We start from the raw sequence: 13,826 nt of genomic DNA on the forward strand, positions 1-13,826 counted from the left end.
CCCNACATTTTTATACTGTTTTTAATGTTCCTGAATGATAGAACCAATAGTAAATAATTCCTTGGTTTTTTTTAAAGATGCGGGTATTGTTCAGTTTAATGGTGTTGATTTTATTTTCAAGAGCGACATATTCAGATGATACAAAGGTAGGGTGAATTTACATTAGTTTGAAAATGAGAAGATATCCTAGTTTTAAGGAATTAGGAAATTCTCTTAACGATCACAGCCCATTCCTCTTTTTTTAACAACCAAGCCCAGACGGCAGTGGCGGTTTAAACATTTTCTAGATATGTCGCTTTATGTTTTGCAGTCCAACAGTTCAGTAAGCGATGAAATCTTGGAACAGTCTATATCCGAGGCAAAGGATGAAAGCCGGGGGAGAATAGAAGCTGTAGCTATAGGCGGAGGAGTTGATTTTATTGTCAATAACCAAAACGTAAGTCAAGCTTACTAAAGATGAGGTACGGTGTTTCATTGCTTGTATGATGGGCGGTAATCGATCCAATTAAATATAAAATAAATAGAAGGGAATGCATAAAGTATGGACACAGATACTTCTACTTTTGACAGTCTAATGAAACTTTCGTTCCGTTTATCTATTAGCTTTAATTTTCAATACAGCCACTTCATTTAGGGTCTACCGACAACCTTCTTGGCGTTCGTCAAATTTACCTTTTGACCTAACCTGATAAACATCGCGTCACAAAATGCCAGTGCCGCAAAGGGAAGAAATTTGAGTGGTTAAAGCAGACGTCATCGAGTTAGGTGAAAAGGTTAAATTGACGAACAGAACGTTTAAAGAGGGCTGTCGTTAGACTCTAACTTAAGTGGCTATATTAAAACTAAAAGCTAAAAAAAATAACGGAATGAAAGTTTAGTCTAATTTTGATTAGACTGCATTTTCGACTGTATCGGTTATCCCGCATATTACACCGTACCTCAAATTCTCATAGCTTTTTCTTTCAATCCCATGGGTAAAATGAAATTAATGGAGTTTTACGTCCTACTTTTCTGCACCTTGTGGGCTAATGAAGACGGGCAACGCCATGCAGGATGCCATGAGGGAAATTTTGCCAGGACAGCGGCATTAGCCTGCTTTTTTTCGATTTCCAACTGTCAAGGGATCTTTAACGTACACAGCCTGTAGTACACGGGGCCTCGGTTTATTGTCCCATCCGAACGACTAGACGCTTTTTCCATGTCAGTCCCTCTTACCTGCATCACTGACAGGGGGAAACCGGGTTGAAAAATCCGAAGGTATCATCTCGACCTATGCCGGGATTGAATCCTGGACCTTCAGGTGAACGAGCAAGCGTCTAACTCACTGAGCAATCCCATGGGTAAAGAATGAGGATAGAGCAAAAGCATTATCCAAATATGACCTGCTATTTCAAATTTAAACGAGATGAATTATATAGCTCATATCAGTTTTTTTTTAAATTTGCGTCTTATCCTCATATCAGAGACCAATGGATGAAGAGTCTGACAATCCCGAAGCGTTAGCAGCTCTTGAAGCTTCTAGACAAGGCGGTGAAAATGGAACCATACTCGAGGTAAATACAATATTTTACAATATCACAAATTCCATCAAGTACCAATAAAAAAATCCCATTTTCTGTCTTGACTATTTGTAAATAGTCTTCAGAAGTACCGGAATTGCACGAATATAGCAAAATCCCTTTAGATATGCCTCCAACTAGAATTTTCACTTTCTATTTATATATACATCTGTATGTATTTTCTATAAATGACAGAGTCTCAAGAAAAGTTGAGTCGTCATTTTAACTTTCAAACGCAGATAATTCTGGACACAGATGGATTTGCTGTGCAAAAAGATGGCGAATATGACCCTTTGTATTATATAGGATACGTTTAAGGTCAAGGTCTGAAATGTCAGATATATTTTGCAGCGATTAAGAAGAGCACCACAAGAAAATGGAGAAAACGACCAGAATCAGGTAGGCCAAACTTCTGCTAGAAATAAATACACAGACGCCCAAAAATAAAAATAGGAAAATCAAAATAACAAAATCTTTGAGAGAGAAGGGACTATATCCTGTGATCTTAAGTTGAAAAAAAATTTACTTATTGATCTAATGAAGACCGGTAACGTCATGCAGTGTGCAATGAGGGAAATTTGGCCTGGAAAGCGGACTTAGCCAACTCTTTTGTCGAGGGATCTTTAACGTGCACAGTCTGTTGAAAAAATTAGACCCATGCCGGGATAGAACCCGGACCTTCTGGTTAGCGAGCAAGCGTCTAACTCACTAAGCCACCGTGGCTCTCAGGCCTGAAGTTGAAGGAGTGTTGTTCAAAACCAATTTGGTTTTTTTTTAGAGAAGAGGACTTGAACAGAACAGAGTCAAAAGATTTATTGTAAAAAGTGAAAGTTTAAGATGGGATCATGGCATTGTGCCTTTTCAATTCAGCAGTGGTGTTGGTAAGACATAACTTTTTCACAATGGTATCACAAAATGTTTTGATTTTCTTCAATAAAATATAGAGTAATTCTCTTCCCCAATCTTCCAACATACTTGAAACATTTTGTAAAGTAGCATGAATTCTTCTATTGTACAATTAGCTCATATATAAAATCTTTTTCATTTGCCAAAATGCAATGTTCAAGTCAAACGTAGTAAAAACATTTTTACTATCCACAAAATTAGTATTCTTCCTTAAAACGTAATTAGAACCTTACATCCAAATCGAGTGCAAAGTACATTTCAATTTCGTAATCAATACAAATTCGTTGACTTTTGCCCGGTTTTTCTACCGTCACCAGCGGAAGTTAAACCACAACGTTGCTATACAGACGAAAATTCAAACGTTATAATCATTAGGTTTTACAATGTTGACTCTTTCTATGTTTTTTTTAAGACGACACCAATAAATATCAAATTCAAGCAGCAATGAACAGATACGAGATGCTGACGTGTATCCGGTTTGTGCCCAATTCAGCAGATGTCAAGTCCACGTACAAAATAGATCATAATGGCGTTGTTGAATTTGTCAACGGTCCTGGGTAAGCATTATCATTAACCCTTACTAACATAAGATAAATCCAAAACCAAAATCGATCAACAGTAAAAAAAAAGTGAAGGCATAGTACAGAGGGAAGGGAGTAATTTATGGGAAAATGGAAGAACGATACGTCCTTACAAAAAAGAAAGATTCCTATGGCTATGGGTGAAGGTTGAGTAACAATGTTGACTAAATTTGGTCATCGCTACAAATGAATCGCAACAGACTATGGTATTTTCGGCACTGTTGCTGTTTCTTTCTTGTTCTATCGATGGGAAACTCGACAGAGAGGTACTCAAATGTGGCATGAATATTCACTGCAAATTCCAACGCTTCCTTCCATCTTAAATTAATTGCCCAAGTGTTGAAGTTACGGGCCGTATTTTCATTATACGTCTAAATTCACTTAGTTGTGCTCTTTCTACATGAACTGGATCCAATGTGCCTAAAATTTCAGATGTTGGGCAACTCAAGGAAATTCCAGAAAAACTCAACATAACAGCTGCTGTGCTAAAGATACATGTTTCCACGAATTAGGTCATACTTTAGGTCTGATCCACGAGCACCAGAGTCCCATCAGGTGGGGAAAGTTGAGGATAGATTGGGAGAACATTAAATCTAGTGAGTAATCAAACTCTATATCAACCGGATCGTGTGTATTTACAACGATTCGTGTCAAGTCCGGTGAAGGATACGGCGAAGGATTTTCAGTATACGTGAGCGACAGTATATCAGACCCGGGCACATATCTCGTGTGTATTCTGTTCTTCTATTTTAGATTGTGTCGTTAACTTCGCACCATTCCGTACTGTACATGATACTCCGTCTATTCGTACCTTGAAAAGTATAAGGGCGTCATACTGAATATATTATCTAGTAAGCTCATGAATGTAATCTCCAAAAAAAGTTTTGAATGACCAGAATTAGTGTAATAATGCATGAGGAGGCATGATAAACAGAGTTACAGAGTCATGAACTGCAGTAATTATAGCTGTCATCTGAGAACAAGATCTTCTTTAGTAGGACACAAATCTCCATTCCATTCCATTCCAGATTTGATGATTTGGTTTAGTGAAGACGATACAGACTACGCTACATCCTTGGTAAATTATGACATCACATCCCGGATGCACTACTCATTTCACGTAAGTTGAGATCTTGTTATGGACACCTAATCCCACTCTCCCTCGCAGTGCGTAGGTGGCAATTGCAACCACTAGGATAAAAACTTATTCTCATCAAAATAATACAAGATTTCTTTTTGTTACTTTGATGCATGCAATCTTACAACACGTCCTTGAGCAACATGTTCGTGAGTTATAAATGATTCAACCAATCAAATGCTTTTGTTCAGTATAAGCTTTGCTATCTCGAAAACACAGTTCCGGAACAGCTAGTTTTAGAATTGAGAGATTAACTTTTCACTATCGGTCTTTAGGCGTTTGAACAAAGGACACGAACTCTTTCACTATATTCCGATCTGTAATTCACAATAAAGCAACGAAAAGTCACGACCATTGAAGTGGAAGCTTATGTGATAAAGCATATATGCAATTAGTTACGTCATCACCCACAGACGTCTTACTGAAAATTGGAATGGTCTAAATTGATGCTATCAGTATCCCCAATACACATAAAAAATTTAAAAAACCTCTTCACAATCCTATTGATATCAAAGATGACGATAATATGTTACAGGCCTTTACTAAAAATGGGGAACCAGTCATGTCTGAACTATATCGTGGACCAAACTACAGAGCCGGTACTGGAGATTACTATGCCATAAAAGAACTTTCATTGGCTCATGAATGCCAAGGTTTGTTCTCTCTTTTGTTTAATAAACAATGTTAACCAGACATATTCTTTGGTCAATATCAACAAGTATCAATCGACAGAAGCATTAACTAATGTCAACTATGTGACTATTTTGAAATTCCGGAAAGGTCAATTGACGTCATTTCATTTATGGGGGACCATTTGGATTATAATCGTTCAAAATACTGTTTATTTATTTATTTATTTGTTACAGAGGAGTTCTGTTCATCTGAAACTCTACAGTGTGTAAATGAAGGATATATGACCTTGATAAGAGGTAAATGTCAATGCACGTGCCCTGATGGTTTAGATCCGAAGAAGGGTTGTGCGGATATACGAGAAAAAGGTAAGTATCGGGGCAGGGAATGGGCATACAAAAGCCCAGGTTCAGGGAGGGGCGTGTTTTGAGGCACTAGAGCTTTTTACAACGTCAACGTATAAAGCCAACATAATAGCTCGAATGATGAAAGTTTTAAAGCAGATATTGAGTTTGTAGACGAACCATACTCCCATAGCCATAAGTGATACAGATAGCTGAATTTAATTTCTATTGGTTGGAATGCATAAATTAGACAAATGCAACGTCAAAACAAATTCTTTCAGATTCATTCACTACCTGGCCAAAAGGTACTTACTCCATTTTGAAACCAGCCTCTAGTTGTCCAGACGGATTTAAAGAAGGAAAGGTAACGATACATGGTACTAGAACTGGTAGATCTCGACTATTCCATCTGGGGGCTGGATATTGGGGAACAAACATAGATATGGACATTTGTACTCGAGATGAAGATAACGGAAGTGATGTCAATTGGGAACCAGGGGATTATTGTATCTTCAGAAAGGGAGGCACTTGTCCGTCAGGTCAGTTATTTTGTGTTTTCCTTAAACTTTTCTTCGACACCTTTGGCTTCAACTGTGGTCAAAATGAATTGAAATGAATGGAGTTTTACGTTCTACTTTTCTGCACCTTGTGGGCTAATGAAGACGGGCAACACCATGCAGGGTGCCATGAGGGAAATTTTGCCAGGACAGTGGCATTAGCCTGCTCTTTTTCGATTTCCAACTGTCGAGGGATCTTTAACGTGCACAGCCTGTAGCACACGGGGCCTCGGTTTATTGTCCCATCCGAACGACTAGACGCTTTTTCCATGTCAGCTCATCTTACCTGCATCACTGACAGGGGAAACCGGGTTCCCACTGTGGTCAAGACAATACACATGTAGAGATCGAGTTTTACGCCCTTCAGATATCAATTCATGTGAACGGAGTTTGTTTGAAATAGAGCAAACCAAACAGAACTTTGTTTAAATTAAACCAATGGATATAAATGGTTCAACTAGGATCACACCGTCCCATTCTGTTCCTGTACGAGACCATTTTCAACAAACACCCATTGTTTATAGGATTCTACGAAAGTTTTGTCCAATTTGGAGAAGCTACTCCCCCTATCACCAGCGGTGTGTTACCGGATGGAACCTTTGATGAACACACTAGGCTCAGGTTCTGTTGCCGAGCAGATGGATTTTCAGACACACCAATCACACTTCCAAACACATCACCAATGGTACTTTTTAAATTCCGAGGACAATGCCAACAAATCCAAGGTATGTATGCATTCCGTATCCATCGTATTGTTACACTTCCTATGTACATGTACTCCAGTATGGACCCCTGCGTTCGATTGTCCGCTTTTCAAGTTTAATACAACGTCTTGTCTTGCATTCTTTAACTTATCCTGCGTTCAATTTTCAGAAAACTGTCAATTAAAGTTTTGCTAATCGAACGCAGAGCTGTGTTAAATCAACGTTTGGAAGCAAAACGCCATTTTATTTTCATTTTCAGGAATGGCTCACATGCAAGAAGACTTTAACTTATGGAGCGGTACGGCCGAGTCTCATAAAGTTCCAGAATATGGCTTCTCGGAGAATGCGCCACATAAAGTTGAGATAACTCGATACAACCTTCTTGGTTTTTATGTTTGTTATTACGCTCCTTTGAATTACGGTAAGGACAATTTTGATGGGAAGACTATAGAAGCAGATGCTCTCTCAAGGGTGTTTCGAGTTCACCTCAGAAACTAACTTTTTAAGCATCGACCCATATTCTCGCCATCTATTTTAACCACTTTAAATTATGATAAGGACGGTCAGTATTGAGTTTATAAGACATTGCTCTAACAAGAGAGTTACTAGTCATCCGAATACAACTAGCCTTTGTCCAACTACCTATATTCCAAATTCCCTCGAATTGGGGTTTGTACATTCATCATATTTATCACGAATCGGGCTTCATGTCCATCCAGAGAAGGTTGTGTAGGTGGTGATTCATAGATGCTGTTTGGTATTTACAGGTTGTGGTAAGATTATAAATCTGGATCGAGATCATCCCGAAGAAGAATTTACCAGTCCTAATTTTCCATCCAATTATAATGATTTGACAGAATGTAATTGGCTTATCAAGGTAACCACACCCACTCATCCAAAGCCACACCCTCTCGCGTTTGTTCAATCACTTTGATTCCATGAAATTAGCAACTGTGACATTCTGTGACATCAATTTTAAAATTAAGGGTCACAGTTACTTTGCAGACGCTTGTCTACCCCCGTATACAATCAAATAATCCACTCCAGCACGGAGCCACGCCCCAAAAGGCAACAGTATAAGCAAATGGTTGTTTGTTTTTACATCTCATTTAAGCCACGCCCAAAAAAACATGGCTCAACACATTGACATTCCTCCGTAACCAGAATGATACAATTGGTACCGCTTACCATTGGCTTCACCGGAAGTTCTATTTTCCAGGTACCAGAAGACATGGCAGTTAAAATAGAGTTCCCAGAGTTCGATATCGAATCGACAACCACTGGTTGTTTGGATTACGTAGAAATAAGGCAGAATTTGATTGGTCAACCCGGAGTCAAGTAGGTCATATCTCAAAATAGGTCAATCCTCATTTGCATATGTAAATTTTCAAAGGTAAGACGAGTTAGATACTGGGGACAGAGGACAAACAGCTCAGAAAGCATATGCCCAAATCCCAAACTTTATATAAATTGGAGATTGGAGCGTCCTCAGAACAGCCGTCGCCCAAATTTAGTTCTTCTTCAAATTGCTGTTTTCAGATACTGTGGTAATAATCTGGTATCAACAATGAGAAGTTTACATAACAAGGTCATGGTGACATTCAGGTCCAATTCCCAAACCACTAAATCTGGTTTCAGAGCTAAAGCTTCAGTAATCCGTCGTAAGTACCTGTTATGTTAACTCATTGTACATAACATGTCGTTGAATAGTCTAATGACTATGACTATCCAGCTTCATGGTTACAAAAAACTTGCAAACGCACACATTCTATAGAGAAGTGCTGAAGTGAGCAACAAACCTTCCTTCATCAAAGAAATAACGCTGGAGAAAATCGACAGTATATCTAGTCGTTTAAAATAAGTAACCAATGGAATAGCATCTCACTCACAAGACGTTAGGACTTGTGAGGCATTTGCAGGACTATCAACAGTGGCTGGTCATGGTCAATCAAATCGTAGAACGCCGCACCCAATCCTATATTATGTCTGTTGAAAGATTCTAATTACTCTATGTTGTCCTTTCAGCCGAAGATTATGCCTATAATCCTCAAGACCATGGTATATCTTACCGAGGCAAGGTGAATTTTACCCATCTTTTCGAACCGTGTCTACCCTGGAACCAGGTCACACATTGTCCACACAACCCCTTCACTCCTACGTAAGTTGTTCTCATCTCATCTCATACACCAAAAGCAACAGGGTATGCTTTGGTCAGCTGGAATTGGGTGTTCTGGAAGGAGGATTACGTCACATCCTCCAAGGTTAAGGGGTACTTGATACTGGGTGTTCCGGAACGGACATGAAAAAAAGGTTTAGCCTTTCAGATTCGACAATATATATAAAGGAACCCATGGGCAACAGACTGTGCACGGTAAATACCCCTCGACAGTTGGAAGTCAAAACAGGGTAGGGTAACGCAGCTGGGAAAATGTCTTCATTAGCCCATTAGGTGCAAAAGTGAGGATCACGTAAATCTCCATCTAATTCCTCAACCATGTTATCTTTCTCCAGAGGTCTAGAAGCCGACCTGACAGAAAACTACTGTAGAAACCCGAGCGGAGAAGATGCTCCATGGTGTTATACTAGTGAAGTTGGCTGTATCAGAAATTACTGTGACGTCAGTCGTATTGGTAAGCCCTTACCTTACTCAATATTGACCACTTCCAAATTCATAGTACCACATATTTACCAGAAGTACACCATATACTTATGATAACAATGTAATTTGTTAAAAACGTTGTGCACGATAATTCATGTACCAGTATAGCACTCAGCGATTTTACTATCTAGTGTGGCAATGTCATGTTATGATGATGTAAATTGTTGAAACGATGTACTTATTCAAAATCATGAAAATTTCAGGGAAAATTCACAATAATTATGATGACTGTGATGCAGTTCTGTCCAGAGACCCAGATTTCTGCCAGAAAGATATCGCCATATCAGGCTGTGCTGTCAGCTGCCAAAACGCCCTGAATATACCTCCAGCAGAGCCAAAATGTAAGTTTCTTTCCCCAAGCGTTCCACACTCCGAGCTTGAGAACTTCTTTCCATTTTTTCCATGTTCAAATAACAAATCAATGCTCAAGGTAATGCTAAGATAGTTGTCCAATAGGTATAGCTACAACATCAGCATCAGCATCAGCATCGTCAGTCATCACCATTATTATCATCACCATCTTCATCACCATCACTGTCGTGATAATCATCGTCACCATCACTATCATCATCATCATCACTGTCGTGATCATCAAACATCATTAACAGTAGAAGCAACATACGTAACAGCATCCTTTGAATAGAAATAGCGTTACCTTGGCTCAGAATTAGAATTTGAAAAAGTCATTGGATGTATTGCCTATACAATCGTCGAAAGACATAAGATACTCATGGTATTTGCTATTATTCCAGACTCTGAAGTTCACTGTCCGGCACCAGAAAAGCTGGATGATTCGACTAACGATGGTGTTAAAGACCAGTATGGTGTGGGAGAACGGGTAGTCTACTCTTGTACCACAGGATACGATACTATGACTAGAACGTGTTTATCCGATGGAACTTGGTCACATGCTGGATTCGTTTGTGGAGGTAGGTTATCCGTTACCCTTTTCGTGAATTAAGAAAACAACATGTGGTTCTTTAACAAAGAATACAACGGAGCCAACAATTTGTAAACTTCACCAAGAAACAGTAAGACGTTGCATACTTTTTATTATTGTAGGATGTCGGACGGGATGGTATCCATTCCGAGGGAACTGTTATAAATATTTCCACCAGGATAGGGACGTGGGGTCAGCTCTGGAACACTGTAAATCTGAACAGGCCAGGCTAACTACTGTCAAGGATATGGACGAGACCAACTTTGTCGCTTCTATCAGGTAAAGGACACGAAATTATTTAATCAGCCACATAAGGCCAATAAATGGATGTAAAACTCCACTTATTCCACTCCAAGTAGCCTTTACCTCAAATTCCAAAGTAAGCTATCTTTTTACACCACCATCTTTTTGCATCCAGAGAGACGATGTTGAAGATTTGGATTGGTTTGAAGAAACAGGATGACGGATGGTATTGGTCTGACGGAACTAAAGCAGAAAACCTTAGGTGGTCCAGTAAGTATGTGTACCATCTATTGACTAAGATGTCCATACTGGTTGTATGGTAGCTCAGGGTGGCCATTTCAGATCTTCGCGTAGTAAAATTAATAGCTTGGTCGCAAACAGGCACAATGCGGTTTGAGGCAGAACGGATTCGAATCTCAGGGTCAGTCCAACAAGCTTAATAAGTGCTCGTCACTCCTGTCCGGTGAGTTCTTTTTTATTTTTGTCGGGGTCGACAAATTTTGGCTGTCGAAGAATGTGTATATGATTTGCCCAGAAGATAATCCTATAGGTAAAGTATTGAACTAATATGCAGCTGGCGTTATAAGAAACATTTATTTTTACTTTGTAGAAGAGCCCTTTTATTATATTTCTACGGCCATGTTGCTCGGTCGCAACGCAGATCGGAAGATAGAAACGCCCCACAGCAACAATCTGAAACTACCTTACGTTTGTCAATATACACCCGGGAGTAAGTAGAGAATTTAAGTCAAGCTATTTGCTTTACCATTTGATACAACTTTGGATTATATAATTCAGAGAAAAGAAGTATAACGTAAAACCCAAACTCATGTGTTCAGTCCATTATGGTACAGAACATGAGGATATAAAACTCAATCTCATATGTTCGGTCTGTTACCATACAGAACAGTAGAATATAAAACCCCATCTTATTTAACTAGTTCAATATGGTAGAGAACAGAAAGGCATCAATCTCCATCTCATTTGTTCAGTCCATTACGGTACAGAACATTTGATCAGTCCAATAAGGTACAGAACGGTAGGATATAAAACTCCATCTCAATCAGTCCAATCTGGAGCAGAAGACTTAAACACGAAACTCGGTGTATTATGATAGGATTGTTGTGTATTCTAGAACAAGTGTTATGTGTTGATCGACTCCCCAACTGTGAAGAGATCATAACCCTGACGCCGTCAGTTTGTAAGAACGTTAGTGGGTTCGCTCAACAGGAATGTCCCTTCACCTGTAACGTCTGTAACCCGACTTCCGGTAAGTGTTGCATCTCATGTTCATGGGTCATCCAAACAATCAAATGTTCTGTTCTATTAAGGATTCTTTTAAAATATGTGAGGGATTCGGGGAAATTCGTGGTCAGGTTAAGTTCATGTAGGTGGTGCTAATCCATGGCCTCTTTCAGTAGGCCTACCTCTTTAACAGTCTAATTATAAACACAATATACAAGATTCTGAAGATGCTTAAGCCACCATTTTAAGTCATTAATATATATTTTTTCGTGATAGGTGAAGTATGTGATGTGGCAATGGCGGGAGATCACGCTGTTCAGATTGGAAGTGACGTTAAACTAAAAGCCGGCCAATCGGTGATGTTTGCCTGTAAAGATGGCTATGGCATAACTTCCGGTAATCTAGGTCGATTTTGTTTGAGGTCGGGAAAATTGACCGGAGATGCACCAACCTGTGCCTGTAAGTGTAATATTGTTCTCAGCTAATTTTACAGAAGCGTATCATTTTGTAGTTGTGAAGGCGAAACTTGATTTTATTTTAATTCTACCGGGCTTGTCGGAATTTTGGCAATATTTTTCTCCTTATACCTGGTAAGGAGCGTTATTTCCGGATCGATGACGTCATAAATATAGAGACTGATTTTTCAGTAATTTTCTAAATTCCAATGAAAACATCGTTATTTTCTAAACCATAAGGCATGTTCGCTCGTATTGTTTTACAGTAAGAAGTTCGTTAGTGACTCTTAGTAATAACGTTAACCTACAAAACAGACAGTTCCCTGGACAATGGAGATCTGGATATACTGGTCTACAGCCACACTTCAAAATAGATAGAGATGGAGAGATTATCCAGTGGCAGTTTTATTCTCTGTCTAAAGGTCAGATTGAGCTAATGGTTTGGAGACAACTCTCGTCTTACAGATCGTAAGTGTGTTAAGATATCATAAAAACTGAAGCACTACTTTGGGTATCGCTATCCCACAATTCATCAAAATATGGGTCCTAAAAAAACTGATTTATGATACACTTTGATTGGTTAAAAATAAATAACAATATCAAAAAAAAAAAGAGAAAAAAAAGGAACAGAATTGTGATCTAATTTTATTTATATTGGTTAGCCTCTGACCTTCTCCGTATCCATTTCAGCATGCAATTGGTAGGACACAACTTTGCTTTGACCGAAACTAGTCGTATCCAGTATCTGGATATACCACCCGGAGAACGGATCCAAGTTAAAGCCGGTGATCTGATCGGGTACTGGGTCCAGGGCGGTTTGGCCATCCCAAGTGACCGTTGTAATGCCGGTTATTCCATAAAACTCAATGGTTTCTACATGCCGAGTCAGTTTGTGACGGGAAACACATATTCCTTTAGTTCAGATTACTACTGTAGAACCTTTTCATTACGGGCAGTAATTGGGCCGGTAGGTAGAGCTACTTATTCTTTTTATAACCCATTTTCAGTAAACCAGAAGTTTCAATAGGTCCAACAGCCATTGGGTAAGGTCTCGTGCCACACTCGGATCTGTTCACAGTTCTTTTTGAAACCCCATGTGGAGTACACAAAGTTGTTCGAGTCTGTAACACTGTCATTTCGATTGATTTATACTCTTGAGGTTTAACTTTCGACAATAAAGAATCATTGAACCAAAAAATAAGCGAAATCATCATCGTTAAAACAGGGCTTAAATACAAGGATTACCTGCTACAGTGAAACACGTAGGCCTAGTTTTGGACTTGTTGATAATAGAACAAATTCATCGTTGATTGGTTAAGTTGAATAATGACGTGGAGGTTGCTTACTTTCATAGCTATCTTATATGTAACATGGTCAGTGATTGGTTAAATTAAATACCATAGAGGTCGCTGATTAAAAGAGCTGTACAATACCTGTAAAAACGATCGTTGATTGGTTAAATTAAATAATGACGTGGAGGTTGCTTACTTTCATAGCTATCTTATATGTAACATGGTCAGTGATTGGTTAAATTAAATACCATAGATGTCGCTACTTAAAAGAGCTGTACAATACCTGTAAAAACGATCGTTGATTGGCTAATTGAACAATGACGTGGTTAGAACAAAGGGAGATTACCTGTGTTATATAATGTTTGAAAATTCTCAACGCACGACGCTGATATAATTCGCAGTTATTCTGTTGCTTGTGGATGGATTTTGTTTTTCAATTACTGATTGGTTCTGATAATCAGACTTTCGTCTTTTCAGGTTTCAAATTAAAGTTGACGATGGAAGACAAACCATGAGAAGACAAAAGGGATAAGGGAACAGATGTAAATGAATGTAAATAAATATATTGCAAGC

The 13,826-nt window shown here is 38.8% G+C and overlaps 1 protein-coding gene across 1 annotated transcript in view; it reads left to right on the forward strand.

Moving 5' to 3' along the window:
- LOTGIDRAFT_236211 (hypothetical protein) overlaps positions 1–13,826 on the forward strand; it is a 14,097-nt gene extending 271 nt beyond the window's left edge. The window contains exons 2-28 of the mRNA XM_009066492.1: positions 78–146; positions 311–436; positions 1,464–1,553; positions 1,911–1,958; positions 2,338–2,440; positions 2,878–3,022; positions 3,479–3,642; positions 4,075–4,166; positions 4,720–4,837; positions 5,051–5,182; positions 5,440–5,697; positions 6,679–6,840; positions 7,187–7,296; positions 7,639–7,757; positions 7,959–8,080; positions 8,445–8,577; positions 8,931–9,049; positions 9,282–9,419; positions 9,831–10,007; positions 10,141–10,297; positions 10,437–10,531; positions 10,872–10,991; positions 11,397–11,531; positions 11,783–11,965; positions 12,228–12,429; positions 12,652–12,928; positions 13,731–13,826. Of these exons, the coding sequence (XP_009064740.1) occupies positions 78–146; positions 311–436; positions 1,464–1,553; positions 1,911–1,958; positions 2,338–2,440; positions 2,878–3,022; positions 3,479–3,642; positions 4,075–4,166; positions 4,720–4,837; positions 5,051–5,182; positions 5,440–5,697; positions 6,679–6,840; positions 7,187–7,296; positions 7,639–7,757; positions 7,959–8,080; positions 8,445–8,577; positions 8,931–9,049; positions 9,282–9,419; positions 9,831–10,007; positions 10,141–10,297; positions 10,437–10,531; positions 10,872–10,991; positions 11,397–11,531; positions 11,783–11,965; positions 12,228–12,429; positions 12,652–12,928; positions 13,731–13,742 (3,606 nt within the window). The 3' untranslated portion in view covers positions 13,743–13,826. The remainder of the gene's footprint in view (positions 1–77; positions 147–310; positions 437–1,463; positions 1,554–1,910; positions 1,959–2,337; positions 2,441–2,877; positions 3,023–3,478; positions 3,643–4,074; positions 4,167–4,719; positions 4,838–5,050; positions 5,183–5,439; positions 5,698–6,678; positions 6,841–7,186; positions 7,297–7,638; positions 7,758–7,958; positions 8,081–8,444; positions 8,578–8,930; positions 9,050–9,281; positions 9,420–9,830; positions 10,008–10,140; positions 10,298–10,436; positions 10,532–10,871; positions 10,992–11,396; positions 11,532–11,782; positions 11,966–12,227; positions 12,430–12,651; positions 12,929–13,730) is intronic.

This window comes from Lottia gigantea (assembly GCF_000327385.1).
Source record: "Lottia gigantea unplaced genomic scaffold LOTGIsca_77, whole genome shotgun sequence".
In the NCBI taxonomy this organism is placed as follows: Eukaryota; Metazoa; Mollusca; class Gastropoda; family Lottiidae; genus Lottia; species Lottia gigantea.